This window comes from Coloeus monedula (genome assembly GCF_965178545.1).
Source record: "Coloeus monedula genome assembly, chromosome: 8".
In the NCBI taxonomy this organism is placed as follows: Eukaryota; Metazoa; Chordata; class Aves; order Passeriformes; family Corvidae; genus Coloeus; species Coloeus monedula.
In genome coordinates, this window is record NC_138788.1 from 31,544,612 (window position 1) to 31,561,102 (window position 16,491).

At 36.6% G+C, this 16,491-nt stretch overlaps 1 protein-coding gene across 1 annotated transcript in view; it reads left to right on the forward strand.

Moving 5' to 3' along the window:
• ATRNL1 (attractin like 1) overlaps nucleotides 1–16,491 on the forward strand; it is a 439,114-nt gene that overhangs the window by 387,789 nt on the left and 34,834 nt on the right. The window contains exon 28 of the mRNA XM_082285771.1: nucleotides 1,244–1,358. Within this exon, the coding sequence (XP_082141897.1) occupies nucleotides 1,244–1,358 (115 nt within the window). The remainder of the gene's footprint in view (nucleotides 1–1,243; nucleotides 1,359–16,491) is intronic.

Here is a 16,491-nt window from a genome sequence, read left to right on the forward strand (position 1 = left end):
ATAATTGCTTTACATGATGGAAGTGCATTTGTTTTCCTTATATCAAGTACTTTGCAGTGTATTTAACTTGGCTAAACTATCATTTTTTCTTAGAATACTTGAATCAGTTGACATTTATGTATACATTGCATTTTGTATGTAAATAGAAAGTTTTCTGGCTTTGAATTTTGAATCAAAATGTTGAACTCATATTTTGCCTTGGAACATGACAGACATTTAGAAAATTTACAAACAGAAAAAGAAATAAATGCTTATGCTGATTTTGACCTAATGTTTTTAGAAATGTCTTTAGTGCTTGACTAAGTGTTTAAGCTCTCAAAAGTGAAATGCCTATCTCTGAGTGAGCACAAAACTTGGAAACATGGAAATGCAGAAACATTGTAAATTTTCATCTTAGAAAATTATTATTCTCTGGCTTCATAGACGGCTTTGCTTTTTTTCCCAGCTCCTCCTGTCCTTGGTAAATCGAGAACAGTATGGCAGCAACCATTTAGTTGAAAACTAACTGCCAATTAAATTATCTATACAGGTAATGAGAGTTTGGTAACAGCACATACCCCCTGCCATCAAAGCCATTGCTATCATAGCTTTATATAAGATGAAACAAGGTAATAATCACACAGGCAACATTTTCAGAGAGTTTCTAAGTATATGTAAATATAGTGGCACTGCAGCTATTTTTTTTTTTGCATATCAAGAAGAGTCAGGAAGGTTCTGCCTTGAAGAAATCCTTTGCTTACCAGGACAGATAGGGAGAAAGCAGAATTCCTGGTCTGGGGACTTCAAGAGGGATTGACTATCTTTAGCTGTTGGTATATAATAGATTTGCTCTCATTTTATAGGCAGGCTAGGTAATGGATGCTGTTGAAACACAATTCTTTCACATGGATACTTCTTAATAGAGATGGGGAAGTTAGCTACTCTCAGATACCAGTGTGTATATCAAAAGGTTTTGCTGTTTTCTAAGATTTAATTTGATATTACTACATTTAGTAAGCTATAAAATTCAGTAAAATTTTGTTGTCTTTATGATATTTTAGTTTATTTTTTTTGTTTTTTGTTAGATCTGCAGCGTGGGCTGTCAGAGCCCATTTTTAAGTCGATTAATGTGGTTCGGACAATCTGTTTGAATGGAAAGAACCAATTAGGAAAAAATATCTTCCTGCTATTACAGTGTGCCTTAAAATAAAAGATGCACAGGTAAAAATGGAATGGGAATCTCAAAGGTGTCTTCCTTTTCCAGGGTGCTCCTAAGCCGATTGCCATCGAGCCGTGCTCAGGAAACAGAGCCGCCGTCCTGACGGTGTTTTTGTGTCTACCCAGGGGACCGTCGGGAGTTCCACCACCCGGGCAGTCAGGTAAGGCTGCTGTGGTGGGTGTTGTGTCTGTCTCGTTCTACACACTCTGCCTGAGCAAAATCACCCTCACAGATCCAAAATAATAGCACAGCAGATGGATACGAGGAGCTGCTCAGTGAAGCTGATGTTAAGTTTAGCCCCAACGTTTAATTTTTCTTGGGAATTTGGTGCCATGTCCAAATAAAAAGCCCGGTGGTTAAGCCAGCCACATTTCATTAGGACTTCCTGAAGCATTACCTGTGCATGTCAATATGCTCCAACATTATCTCTCAGGGAAAAAAATTCATATACAGCCACTTCCATGGTTTCAGTTCAAGCTTCTGTAAAAGAGGCTGTACAGGGAATATGAATGAGTATTTTCACTTCAGGCTAAAATTTAGTGCAGTCTAGTTTGCACCATAAATCCCAACACTTTGCTGGCCAGGACTCAATTAAAATACTAGTATTTCCCAGAATGCCTGTCAGATAAAACCTGGAATTGTGTGAGTGAATGCTTCCATAGGGAGGTGTTCACTTTGGAAATGATCCCAGCTCATTTTAAAGTAGCACTTGCATTATCTGGAAGGACTTCTTGTGGTGATCCACCTTCTATGCTAGATCATTGTACAAAAACATTCTCATAAAATACTTCCTAAACAGGAGGTACCTACCTACACCTTTAAAATCCTTTAAGTAACTGCCCACAATGATGTAATGTAACAGAGCCATGACAAGAAAGTGAAGACAGAATGTGACACTGCACATGTGACCAGTTTACTCATTCAGAATTCACTGCAGCTGGAGCCAAATTGAACACCTTTGTAAGGAATAGTAGATTGCATGGTATGTGCCCAAAATGCAGGAGTAAACCAGAAAATGTGCTCTCAGGCTAGCTTTTATTATTAAGAGCCAAAAAAGATATCCTTTTAACCTTCAAAAATCCATTTAAGAGATTAAAAAGTATTGAGTAATGATGAGGGTAAACTCAGTTGACTTATGCTGGAAATAAGCTCAGCCGGGTGTTCTTCTTTTGGCCTGATCACTATCTGTTATTTATTTGGGAGTTTTAGTTCCTTTTTTGAGGGCGAGGGGTGTTAAATTTTCTTCCCTCTGAGTTCTGAGATGAGGACTTCGTTCTTAAAATGCTGTTTATGGCTTGGAATATCATTTTTGGAAGTGTTATGAAAATAAAAGTGTTACTGATGCTTTGTCAAATGCATTTCCTGGAAGAAATCTATAAATGTAAGTGCTCTGAAGAGAGCAATGAGAGAGGAAGGATGTTTAGCTTATTCCCTGTTCATGTTTTAAGGAAATGAAAAAGAAATGAAGGTGTTTATAGTCATGCAACAAGAAAACATTATGAAAGGAAATTAAAAGTAATTGTTGAAATTGAGGCTTAAGATGTTTTTGGAGGGAGTTTTTTTGTTGTTTTCAAATTTACCTATGATGTGCGTCTTGACAGTAAAAATGTATTCATTTAGTTTCTTCATAATCAGCTTCTATTTGCCATATAAAGGAGTCTTTGAAAAGTAATTGCTGATCTTTGCTGTGTGCAAAGCATGGAAGGGATAGGTTTTCTTGAAACAGGACTTGGGTTCAACAACATGTCAGATGTGTCACTCAGCTTGTTTCTCAGCCTGTGAAAGAATACACCTCCTTTTTAAACATGTTATGTTCTGTCTTCTCCATCAGCTTCCATCAGCTTTATTTGAACTACCATTCCTCCATTTGTTATAATGGTATCTGTCAGCCACTTAGTGTTCAAAAATATATAAATGTTTTAGTTCTACAATTTTCACTTTTTTCAGGGTCAAAAGCGAATAGAAATGCTTGAGATGTTCAACCATGCTGGGTTATCCACTAGAGTATATTAGATTATGTGGCTATAATAATTTTTTCTTGTGCATAATGAGTTTTGGCACTTGTGGATTGCTGTATGTAACCATGCCTAGGCTAGGCAGGAGCTATTATGCAAGTTTTTTGGCATACCTGTAGCTCTACTAATTCACTCCATTCCTGTCCTGCAGCACTACCTGCTGCTTCTTCCCTGGGTGGCCTGGGAGCAGGTGCTGTGAACACTGCCATGCTTTTTGGAAATGATATGGAAACTTTGAGCAGCACACACGTCCTCTATGCAGTTGGTTCCCCTTATGACCTAAGTTAGACAAAACCAGTGATACTCAGGTGGATGGAAATCATGTGCTCAGTAATTATATCTTGCAAAGTAATATTAGAATCCTCTATTACTTGCACACAGCCATTTTCCAGCTTGTTGGGATCATTCTAGGATAAAACTGACAGTGTGTCAAACTCTTTGTTTAAATGATATGTCAATGATACTCTTTCCCAGTTCACAATGGGAGAGTGTGGGTTTCATTCCTTCTATACATATGTCCCAAATATAAGAAGGGAATGCCTGTATTTCTATTGCCCTGCATCACATTTTCTCCAAAACTGAGGAAGCAAATTCTTTACATAAATAACTAATTTATGCTCCGCTGAAGTTCTTAGTTGTATCCCTCATTTTTTAAGCTCTGAGTTTTACTTTTCTGAGTTTTACATTAACAAATATTTTGTTGAAAAATATCTCTGAATATTAAAAAACCCAAAAAAACAACAAACAAGTGAATAAACTAAACCCCCTAATGTAAAGGTTACTCTTTGTGCAGCATATGTTCTATACTTCACCTTTACCAGCAGCTGGAAGAAAAGCTGAAGCTACAGATGGTGGGCTTTGGCCAAAGGCTATGCATGGAAAAAACTTCTCTAGGAGAGACCATATGTCCCAGTGGAGATCTCCGTGTTCTCTGCTTCCTGTAGAAAATACTCGTAACTTTACAGACTTTCAACAGTACTGTTTATTTATTTACAGTATTGCTCTAAGTGCTAATTGGATAAATTAAACAGATAAACCACTTAATCTGTGATTTAAGATAGATTTTATACAGATTGATTACATAGATTCAGTCAAAATATTGATAAAAATGAATTTATTGGAAAAAAAAGAAGCACTAGTCATTGTGATTCATGTTTTTAAAAGGGATTTTTCAGTGAAGCAGCTATTTGTAGAATTAAATATCCTGCAAATCTGGAAAGTCACAAAATGTTGCCATCATGGTAACATGGTTAGGTGTTTCACAGCAGACCTTACATTTCCTTTTGGGTGTAAGCAAACAATTCAGTTACACTTCTCCAAAGTAACCACTGTTTTTAAATGAAAGAAATTAGAACCAAAGTATAAATTAGAATGATCAATTAAAAACATTAAGTTAAATTTCTCAGTTTGGATTGACTGATAGAATGTGTGCTTTCCTTCATTCTTCGACTGTCTCATTCACTGCGTTGTACCTGTGTAATCAGACCAAAATTAGAGGGTTCAGAAAAGTAGCAATTGTCTGTAGGATTCTCATGTATATCAATACAAATGCATCAGTGCAGTGCATATGTGACTTACAAGTTTTATGATACACTGGAAGCTAGAGATCATCTTTTATTGCTGTAGTGTCTGACCCCATGCTTTAAATAGCTTAAACTCTTCTTAATATCAAAGCAGATCTAATAATGAGAGCAGCTGCAACCAGATCTCTAGAAAGAACTAAATTGTGCATCACAAAGGGGATTGAACAGAACAAGTTAGACCAAAAAAAGAGGATAATATGTAACTTAATGCAGAAAAAGTGCCTATGAATTATCAGCAGTGGAAGGCCCAAGAATAACTCCTTCAAGGTCTTCGTACAGCTCTGGTGATATATTGAGCAATACAGAAAGAATGGCTTGGTAATGTGATAAATTTTGTTAAAAGAACTGTGACCATGTCATCATTACTACTAAAGCCAGCTAAATCCCATGCTTTGAGGTATTGAGTTACTGTACATTAAGTTTATAAAACAATGTTTGCATCATTCTTGGAAAAGGCCACTTTGTGCTATAAAGCAGAGAAATGAGAATATTAAACCATTTCAAAATAATTCAGAATCAATGGGTGTAACTTCTGAATTATTTACAGATTATTTTACTTCCATACAGCAGCACTTTCTCATCTACCAAGAGGGCAAAAGTGATAGAGCACCCAGCTGAGGAGCTTCCCTATTGAGGCAGTGAGCTGAATGGTCTCTGCAGGTGTGCACAAACAAGTCCCTCTATTAAACCTTAGTGGATCTCTAACACCTCAACGGTGATGACTGGGTGAGGTGAATCTAACTTAATCCATAAAATAACACTTGGAAATTAAGTGGAAATTGAAATGAAAGACTGTGTGCAGTATTCCGTTGTTATAAGTATAAATTAGGGTGGCAGGCCCCTGAACAGTCCTATCTGAAAGTTCCTGTCTGATATCCTTGACTCAAAACAGAATTTTGTGTAATTCTGGCCGTGCTAACTGTGGCATTCAATCCTACTTAATCAGCAAGCTACAGTAGGATCACAGAATCAATAAAGCTACCATGCCATCTGCCTTCCCTGTCCTCACCATCATAATGAATAATGACTCATTAAGTGTTCTACAAGACAATTAGCTCTGGTTGAAAACAGTAACAAGGCTTTCTTGATTATATTTATAATTTTCTCTGATTAAAATACAAAAAATCTAGTGCATATCATAAGAGGCACATTAACATAAATATGAATTAAGTAATAGTTTTTATAGAGTATTATACTTAATTATATTGCTCACTTTTCCTGATCCTTGGAAACAAAACCATAGCTTATGGCTTTTCATTTGTAGAATGGCTTCATATGTGTACCTATCTCAGTATGCAGAACTGGTTGCAGACATACCTGGGGCATGCAAGTCCCATGAATTTCTACCTGCTACAAACACATTCCTTTGCTCAGTCCTTTCATACTTGCAAAATAACCCAATAAAGTCAGTAGTGCTACAAGGATGAGTATAGATTTTCCTGTAGAAAAATATCAGTAAAAGATGTAGCAGAAAATACACTAATTAAGACACACAGAGGAGGGTTGAATCTCTGCCTTAGTGAAGAAAAACTGTGAATACTGAAAGTGGGGAGAAGAAGAGTGAGGGTAGACATAGAAACGGGAGGATATTCACAACAGGTTATTTAAATTCCTAAACTTCTAAAAAAGAAACCTCAAATTGATATTGCAAAAGGAGAAAGGAACTCTGAAAAATGATAGATGTCTAGATAAGGACAAACATAGCTCTGCATTCTGTTTTTCTCAGCTGGCTTATCAGGCCCTACAAAGTAACATGCTACTTTTTATTTAAGCAAGCGTATTTCTGTGCATCATCCTGTTCTTTGTTCTGTAGCAATCAGCATCTCTAGATTGAATGTTGTCTCTCCTTTGTAATTTTGTGGACAGAATATTGGCTTATTTTTGTTATTTTCTGTTTTATTGACATTGATTCACCAAAGTATATTTTATATTTGTAATCTAACAGTACTGTTTAGGTAGGATAAAGTGGCATGGAAACAGAGAAAACATTACAAAAAACCAGAAAAACTAATTATACAGCACCCCTAAAAAAGACACTTCCCCCATCATGAATAGCAAGATTTTTCAAATAATGAAATATCAAAAAAAAAAAATCATCTTAATTCTCTTATTTCCTCTGAAGTCCCAACATGCAACTAGAAATAAGTGAAACTATGTATTACACAAAATTTACACAAAAAAACAGTGCAGATGTCTAGAACTTGTATTAAAATACAGGGGTGAGTCAAACATTTTATTTATTCAAAGTTGCACAGTCATGTTCATTTGACCAGTAGCTCTACAGATGAGCTGGAATATTATAAAAGACTCAGTGAGGAACAGAAATGTTCAAGTTTCCTTTTACTGTTTAGACTGTGTGAATACTGGGTTTAATCTTTCTCTCTAACCTAAGGCATGACTAGAGCATTTTTTATAGAAATGTAATTTTAGTAATTGTGTTGAGGGATACTCCATATTAGTTACCAACATGATGCCAGTTAAATGCTCAAAAAAAAAAAAAGAAAACAAAAAAAGAAAACATTAACATTGTGGGAGAAAATCAAAAAGGTCTTTGTAAAAGTTTTAATGACTGCAACTAAAACTAAACTCCTAATTAGTATATTAAACAGGAACTTCAACTTACTGACACTGAGAGACTGTAAAATCTGGGGTTCTTTTCAGTTAACTGGAGATGCTTAACAAAATAGCTCTAAGACTTGGTGTAAACTAAAATCATCTATTCCCAAGATCATTTTACTGAAGGAGTTGCTTCCTTTTGAGCAGTAAGGCCTATTTTTGGAGTGACTATTTTCTGCTTAATTCTGTCCTTCTGCACTGCATCAAATGAGGGAGCAGACTGTGTTTATGGTATTGACACTGTGAAAAGAACACAGTGGTAAGTGGCAGATGGTGCCGATGATTACTTAAAAAATATTTATGGCAATAGCAAAAACAAAGTAGATAATAAGAGTTGCTAGCAACCACCACCCCTACTCCAGCCCAAACCCAAAGCAATTACTTCTGAAATGTGCAGGATAAAGTCTACTTGAAAAGTACAGAAGTTCTTAGCACAGAAAGCTTTCTAAGTGATGAAGAATGAGGTATTGATTTTGTCTGGTCCTTTACGGAATTTTAGGTGGTTCTGTAATGAATTAGTTTTTACATCATTCTAGCCATAGAAACTTGATTCCTTTAAATTCTGAAGAACATACTTGAAAAGGACATAAACATTTTGATATGAAGAACATGCAGTATAATGTTAGCAATGTGTCTTCCCCACATCTTGGCAAAAGTAACTTATTGATTGGACAGTAAAACCTGCATGCTGTGGAGCCATCAGCTGAAAAAGAGTGAAAAGGAAAAAAAAGAGCAGGAGAATAGAGGAGGTGGAGATGGTTGTTTTACAACTTTATCACTGGATTTTCTGCCCTAGAGGGACTCAATAAAATGAGACATATTAATAAAAACTGTTAAGTACTGTGAACATTTCTTTGACAACTAGTCATTCATTGTTCAATCCAAAACTGTCACTGTTTCTCCAGAGTGTTAGAAATACTTTTTTCTTTTTTCTTTTGGAGTTTTTTGCAGCTTTAGTTGCTTAAAGGGAACCGAAAGAATGTCTGAAGAGGGTGTAAAATTCTGGACACTGTGAAGTGTAAGTGCAGCCATGTCCATCTCTTCCCCTGGTTGAGAAGGTCTGGGGATGTTGTCTGAGCTATTGTCAGGTTGCATCCAGGTGACAATTTGGTGGTTTCCTCTCCCCTATTGTCATGGGAATAGAGAAGCAATGATGGATGCTCATGATCCAAAGCATCTGGCCACAAACAGAAGCACTAGAATCCAAACCTTCAAATCAAAGGCTCTACCCTGGAAAGAAACACCATCTCTCAGCCATACCTGCCTGCTCACCGTCAGCTGCAGTACTTGGGGTTCTGCTATTTTCATCCGTCACCCACAATGTTTTAACACAGCAATCGTATCTTGTCTCCACCTTCATTTTGCCAAGGCAAACGAGGTCTGCTTGAAACCTGTTCCTCAGTCTTCTGAACACCTTTGTAGCACTTTGTCCCAGTTTCAGCTTAAGTTGATCTCATTTCACCTTGCATGACCAGGTTGTACTCAGAGTGCCGTGTGAAGTCCCATATGGCATTGCCCGATGGCATTAACATTTTGTTGCTGTATTCCTTTTAACATTTACTTTTTTAAAACTATTTTTTCCCCAGCCAACTTATTTTTTTCCTTAAACTGTAAACTTATAGAGTATAACTTTCTGCTTGTTTTCAAACTACATGGCTTTGAATTTTGCTGTTCAATCTGATTACATGTATATTCCTCAAGTTCTTGGAGTCATGCATCTCTTTCTGGATTATCTTCTATGCCTTCTCTGTATTGATGATACATAGTGATGTTTGTTATGATTGAATTTAATTACTTTAATTCCAAGCTCTTTAATGAAAACAAAAATGAACAGTAAAAAGATTGACTCATTTCCTTGTTATACATTCATCAGCCTTCTTTCTCCTCAAAACTGTTCTTTGTTTTCTCTCCTTCATGACATTATTCACTTTCCATAACTCCTCTACCTTCTCTTTTTATAGTTTATCTGTTGATAAATTCTCACAGTATTAGATTTCATAAATCTAGAAAATATTCTGCATATTCTTACCCAGAAAGTAATTTAACTTATTGTAGAACACTATCAGGGTGTTCTGGCACAATCTTTGATGAAATGTTGCATTTTGACCTGTTTTCCATTTACCTGCCTTTAATTATTCCTTCTTGCAAAGTACCTCATAGCTGAGTCTGATTAATAGATCAGTAAATAACAATATATTTTTCCTTGAATCTAGACAATATTTAGTTTGAAAGAAACAGCAGTTACTGTTCTCAATTTGTGTGCATCTGACATGACAGATTATTAAATTTCCCTGTTACCAGCCTTTGTTTTCTGGTATTCTTACAGAATTAGTGTTCTGATTACCCTAATGTCATTTCATAAAACTTCTGTTTCTTCTGTTTCCATATCCTCATTCCATTATCCATATTGATGGCACCGTCTTTGATAAACATTATCTCCCTCCTTGAAAACCATCAAATTCACTCCTGGGACATCTAGAAAATACCTGATCTCTGCTTCATTTTTTTTTCTACATAATGGCTCTGTCCTGCTTGGTCTCTTAGTTACCTACAGTGAAAACGTTTAGATGTTTGTTTTACTAAACCTTTGCAAGGTCTAACTCATCTTGACTTTAGACAATTCTTATTTGGCTCTTACCTGTCTTTGCCTGTAAAAGACAGCCTACTTTGTTGCTTGATGCTTTTTAGCCATTTTCATAGGCTTTCTAAATTTAAAAAGCTGTAAACTTAGGTCTTCAAATTTGATTGTCTCCCAGGCAGAGTCTTAGGCCCCTGCAAGGCTAAGCTTTCCCTAGTTGAAAGAAATCATAGTGTGCTTTTCTTCTTTTGACATGAATGCTACAGATGTCGACAAAGGAAAAGAAAAGAAATAAAAACATTATAAAGGCAACTAACAAATATGGGAAGTTCTCACTTGACAATTTTGCTGAGAGGGGTTATACAATACTTATGTGGGTTTTAATGGAAATCTCATGGGAAAAACATCTTTCAATAGTGTGATTTATTTTACACAAGTGGAAACATTGATGATCAGATAATGTTGTAAAGCAGCATTTTGTTCTTCTTCTCTTAGCACAAAGTGTTTCTCACATGGAAAATAGGCAGCAGGCCCATGTGAATGTACACCTCAGCCTAACAGAGCACCTTTTTAAAATTTTGTGCTGTTAAACTTTGAGGATTCAACAGATGTCGAGTCAGAACTGCAAAATTAGGTAAAGTGAACAAATCCCTGTTCAAGTGATGTACTGGATGATAAGTGTCCTTCCTATGTGAAATTGGTGGTCTGGTTTTATATTCAGTCAACACATACTGTGTGGAGCAGATGGCTTACAGCTAAATTAGAACCATAAACCTTTCAAAGTTAAAGTTACATATGAATTAAATCTTTCAGCAGGGGTCCCATCACCTATTTCTCCTTACTCTAACTTTGAATTCCTTGAAAAGCAGCTTTTTTTTTCTTTAATCAACAGAAGTCAATCTTCAACTAAAAAGAGTTGCATTGAGATCTGTCCTGATTCTTAGTCCTGGCATCATGGAAAGTTTCGTTCATTACTGGGACAATGCAATTGCCCATAATCTACCTTCCCATGTTTATTTTATAACACTCTTGGAGTAAGATGCTTCTACTGCCTATTTTTGGGATAAAGCTGTCCAAAATTATACAGAGACCAATCAGATTTATCATGCTTTGGCGTTTGATGGCATCCATCTGTTTATTTACAAAACTGCTAAAGACTTATTGAGTTACTAGACTACAGAGAAAATAAATTGAGTTATCATATGTAGTTAAATTCAGTCCTTGCATCTGCTGTCTTTCCAGCCTGTATGGTGTTTTCTGAAATTATACTGGCTTGCAGACCCAGGCTTCAGGAATACATTTACTTCACAGCCTTTTTATGCCATTTCAAGTGATTTTCTAATGCAGGAGCAATTTGTGGTTCAGGAAAATGTTGACAGAAGAATGTCAGGGCTTTCTGTTGTTAGCAGTTTAAAAGCATGATAGGGAGAGTTCTTTCTTAAAAGTAGCTCTTAAAAGTTTGGAGTTGCTCAATTTCTAGCATAATTTGATCTAGCCCCTTTCAATCAATATTGCACAACTATTGTAGAAGGCTAGGTTTAAAGCTTATGGGCACAAATAAACTAATATTATTAGTAAGTATAAAACACTTCCAAGATGAGGGATGGTGCTCTATGTACTCAATTATTATTGTGAGTACAAACAAAAAGAAGTAAGGTTTAAAGTTCAAATCTTTCTGTTAGGAAAACTGAGTAGCAAACTGAGGAAATACATCGTAAAGGGATACTTCAGTTCCTGTAGCAAGAGTGAGTGTGCAACAGTGAACTCAATTATTGCCCACATCTTTCTGTTTGTGGATGAACTGCTCTATAACAATGAAATCACTGGAAATGTCCTTCTGAAGGAACTAGTCTGAACCCAGCAAAGATATTAAGTCAGAGCACCCACAGGTAGCTGGGAACCCTGGTTGTGTTAATTAGGTCATGATTGTTAGAGAAGGGTTGTTGCTTGTTACGACAAATCTCTCACTGTGATAAATTCTCAACTTCTCTTATTTGTATGCCTTGCATAGTTCTGCTTCATAATTTTGGAACTGAGAGGTACAGGGAATATAGTCCAGAGGGATGCCCATGTCAGCTCCTTTCCTGTATGGATACAGCAGATCCAGGTCAGTGCTGCCTGTACAAGACCAGGGCTGAATTCTGCATCTCCCTGCACCATCCTTTAGCATCTAAGTATGGCACTGTGCCTACATACAGCACCAGCTAAATGGTGCATCCAGATGACTAAGACTTTGTGGGACATGAAATGGGGAACAGTGTAGAAACCACCAAATGCTGTTTCTGGAATGATTTGGAGCCTAGCAAGGCTGTCAGAACTTGTACAGCCTGGTGAATCATGCCTGACTGCAGAGCTGCTCAAGGATTTCTGCAGGATGCACTACTCTGTACCAGCACTACATGGGTGGGTTTCTCTCATATCCTGTCTGCAATTGCATAGGTTAAAAAAATAACAATAATAAAAAAAAAAAAAAAAAAAAAAAAAAAAAAAAAAAAAGTTGGAAGTTGATTTTTCTGCTCTTTCTTACAAAATATAATAAATATTAAGGGCTGCAGAAAACAATGAGAAGAAATAAGTTTAGGCATGCAGAATTAGCAGGTTCATAAAATGAAACCGGGCTGTTGAAAAGAATTATTTAAAAATAATTCCAAACTACAAATCCAAGAATCAGTTAAATCTATTTAAAAAATGAAAATAAGTAAAATATAACATAAGATGAAACTAGGCTTCTCTGAATGTTACTGGACCTGGCAAGTAAGTTATACACTAAACTGCATATATTTTTCATACTGGAGAAAATGAGCTTGACTGATGATAGCTAGTTAGTATGGAAAAATGCCAGACTAAACAATCCATCCAAAAGAGGGACATTTTAAACTAACACCTGTATGGGAATCACTTCTGAAAGAATCCCTCTTTATAAACCTACTCTTTCTAAAATGTTTGGGTCTGAAAAATGTTAGTATTAAGTGAATCCTCCAAATTGCTAAGCAGGAAGTATGGATCTGAACAGTAGCTGAAAAAGGCTCTTGTCACTTTAAGTCTTTCATTTCAAGAAAGTTGACTTGAGTGCTCAAAACATGCTAGGGTGTAAGGGAAAAATTAAAAAGAGAATTACAATGGCAAACTATATTTAGGGTTGAGAGTGACTCAACATGAAATGATCAAGGAAAATTTAGAATGACAATGATTCTACCTTTTTCACCCATTCTGCGCTTAATTTGTACTATTTATATATGTATTTATTACCTGTAATTCACGATTCAATGGTACACGGTCTAAAGTGTCTTTTATCAAGTACTCAGTGTCCTCAGCTTCTTTTGAGTGCATCTGACTGTAAGTGGGACGTAAAATATCTGGTGCCTTGCCACAGGGCAAACCCTGGAAGGCAGTATAGTTGGATTGCAGTGATCAAAGGGTAGCCTTCCTTATCCTCGCCCTCTGACAGTGATGTACCAGCATGAAACCCATAGCTGCAGTTCAAGGCTTCCATGCTTGTCCCTGGGAGCATCATTCAGGGCACTTTTCCAGGTACAAAACTGCATCAGGCTTGCGGCATCCATTCCCCCACAACCCTTCCCCTTCTTCAGTGTTTGCAGCTGTATCTGCCTCTCACTCCTTAGGCTCAAATGCACACAACAGCGGGCTCAGCAGAACTTGCTCTGTAGTGAAACAGTTTCACAGACTGGAGGTGAAAGTTTTAGGTGGCTGATTGTAGTCAATCATATCAAAAAGTGAGAAAATTCTCGTGGGGACTTGCACCTACTGGAATGTGCACCTGAAGTAGATTTTAGCCCTTGCTCTGCAAGCCAGATCCCCGTGTGCTTGTGGATACATCGTCTTTCTCTATGCTCTCTGTAAAATGGGAATGCTACTTCGTGAGGATGTTGTGGGAATAAATGAGCAATGTTTGAGTTGTTCTCAGATTCATTGTCGTAAGTGTAATAGAAAAAAATCCAAACAATAGTTCATAGCATGGTTTAGTGCATAATACCATTCATTAATTTCCAGATCCCTGCATTGCCTCAGCAGAAAGGTTTGAGTCAAGGATAAAAACTCTTCTTCACTATTTGTTGTTGAAATTTCAGATCAGTATCTCTATATATAAGATACCCTGTTGTTTTGTTTTGTTTTCCCCAGGGAAGAGCAGATTAATCTGTTACTTTTTCTGCAGATAAATGATTCCTGTCAAATATACTCATGCAGGAATCTTTGTCCACAATAGAGAAATACTGATTAGTCATCATGATAAAGAATCTTTGGTAGCACATTGCAGCTGGTAGTACACAAAGAAGTTTTTGTAGAGATATTTTGGTTACCTAAAAATGTATCAATATGCAAAAGGCATAAAAAGTTTCACTACAAACTATTAGAGCATGACACATTAAATTCAAGAATAGGCTGCATCTTTTCCTGGGGAAGCAGTGAAAGAATGCTGGTCATAAAGTAAAAAATTATCTAAGTATAAATGTGAGCTTCAGATGAAATTTTCTTTACAATTTCTGGAGATTGTAATTATTAAATTTCTAATTTGAATGATTTGAAGAAATAACCTTTGAATAAATTCAATTTGCATTTGTATATGTAGAGGATGAAAATAATGGGGAGTTGTTTTTTAGAAAGCAGCAAACCATGGCTGGCAGCACAGGGAGCCACATCCTGAGCTGTGTCAGAACATTGTTCTGACTGATATGGAAGAAGAGTTATGTGTAGCTTTAAATGGTGCCTTAGATTAAAATTAAAATCTATCATTTAATTTACTGTTTTCTGATGATTTAAGAATATATGCTCGGAATAATATTTAGAGTAGAGAAAGCTCTAATTTATGTGAAACAGTGCATTAAAAGCAGTTACTCATCCACCTAAGAAACATTATCAGCTACCCATCAGCTTCAATTCAGAATAAAATCTGAAAAATGGCCTATAAGAGGCATCAAATTTCTTCTGCTTTTTAAAGACCTTGGCAATGCAAGATACTGAGTGTGACAAATGCAGTTAGGTATAAATTACCACCCTTCTTGCAGCTACTGGAGCTCGAGGTCCCACTTCCCTCCACTGAAATGGACACAGTTCCACCTTGGTTTGTACTGGAGGAAATCTGGAATGCCATTACAGAACACTCTGCAAGCTCCCATTATTTTCAACAGGAGTGATGCCAAGCTCCTTTCAAAGTTGATTACAGAATCATAAAAAAATAAGGCTGGAAAGGACTTTTAGAGATCATTTACTCCCATCTCCCCTGTTCAAGGCAGTATCAGCTGCATGTAAACTATTTCTGGCAGACATTTGTCTAACCTGTTCATAAAAGAGTACAAAAATGGACTTTCTGCTTCTTACCTAGGAATTTTTTTTTCCCACATACATTGATGTTAGAAAGTCTTTCCTAGTGGTTAACCTAAATTTCCTCTGCTTTAGTTTAAGCCCATTACTTTTTATCATGCCCAAAATGAGCATGGAAAAAAGATTATTTCCTTCCTTCCTTTTCTCTGCAGACATTTATATTTTTCTGTTTACACTCCATCTATCTACCTTTCTCTATATCAAAATAATCCCACTTCCTCCAAACTGGTCAAGGTCATCTTTTTTACACCTGATTGTTTTGTATTTGTCCCCTATATTATGCCTGTGCAAAGACAGGTACAGCAGGAGGGTATAATACTGAGGGATGGAGGGGGAAACTCAGTATTTTACAAGAAAATGTTACTGAAATTATACCAATCATTCAGCAGCTTTTTTTTTCCTTATCTTTCAGCCTATTCTTCAGTTTGCCCTTTATATATGCACGATACCCATCCTTCCTACACTGTTAATTACTGCTGTCTGCTGTAGTCAAAGACTAGCTAAAATGAGAGGTGACACTAATTCTGAACTTGGGCAATATGCAGGATCTGTAGAGTAACAGGAAAATCAGAGCTGTGGTTGATTCAGACTTTCTCCTTCCCAAATCTTTATTTTGCTAAGTGACTTGGCACTGAAACCAGAAAGCTTACTCCATGCTTCTTCCTAAGTTTGGCTATTTTTAGGATTTCCTGCAGAGATCTTGGCCCTGAGCTTTGATTCCTTCTTCCCACACACATGCCCATCTCCTTCCATACACGGTGGAGTCAATGATTCACGTCTGGTACGCTCAGCCAGCAGGGATCAGTTATTTCTTCCTGTAGGGTTGGGGCACTTTGTAGCAAGGTGCAATGAAAATTCCTTTTAATGAAGAGAAATTTGTCTTAGCAAGCAAGCATGGCTTGCATCCCAGCAGAAGTGGTGCATGGCAATTTAGGATCTGTGATGTACATTTTGCTTACAAGGATGCATAATTCATTCACGAGGGAATTTGTAAATTATTCAAGTAATCCTTACCTGTGGGATAAATATTGTCCCCTAAGAAGCTCATATAACTTTATAATCTGATAATTTATTCCATCAGGATAATACTAAGAAATTCTGTAATAAACTTGCACTATTTCTTACAGGGCAACTAGAGCTCTATTCAAATGCTCTTTCCCT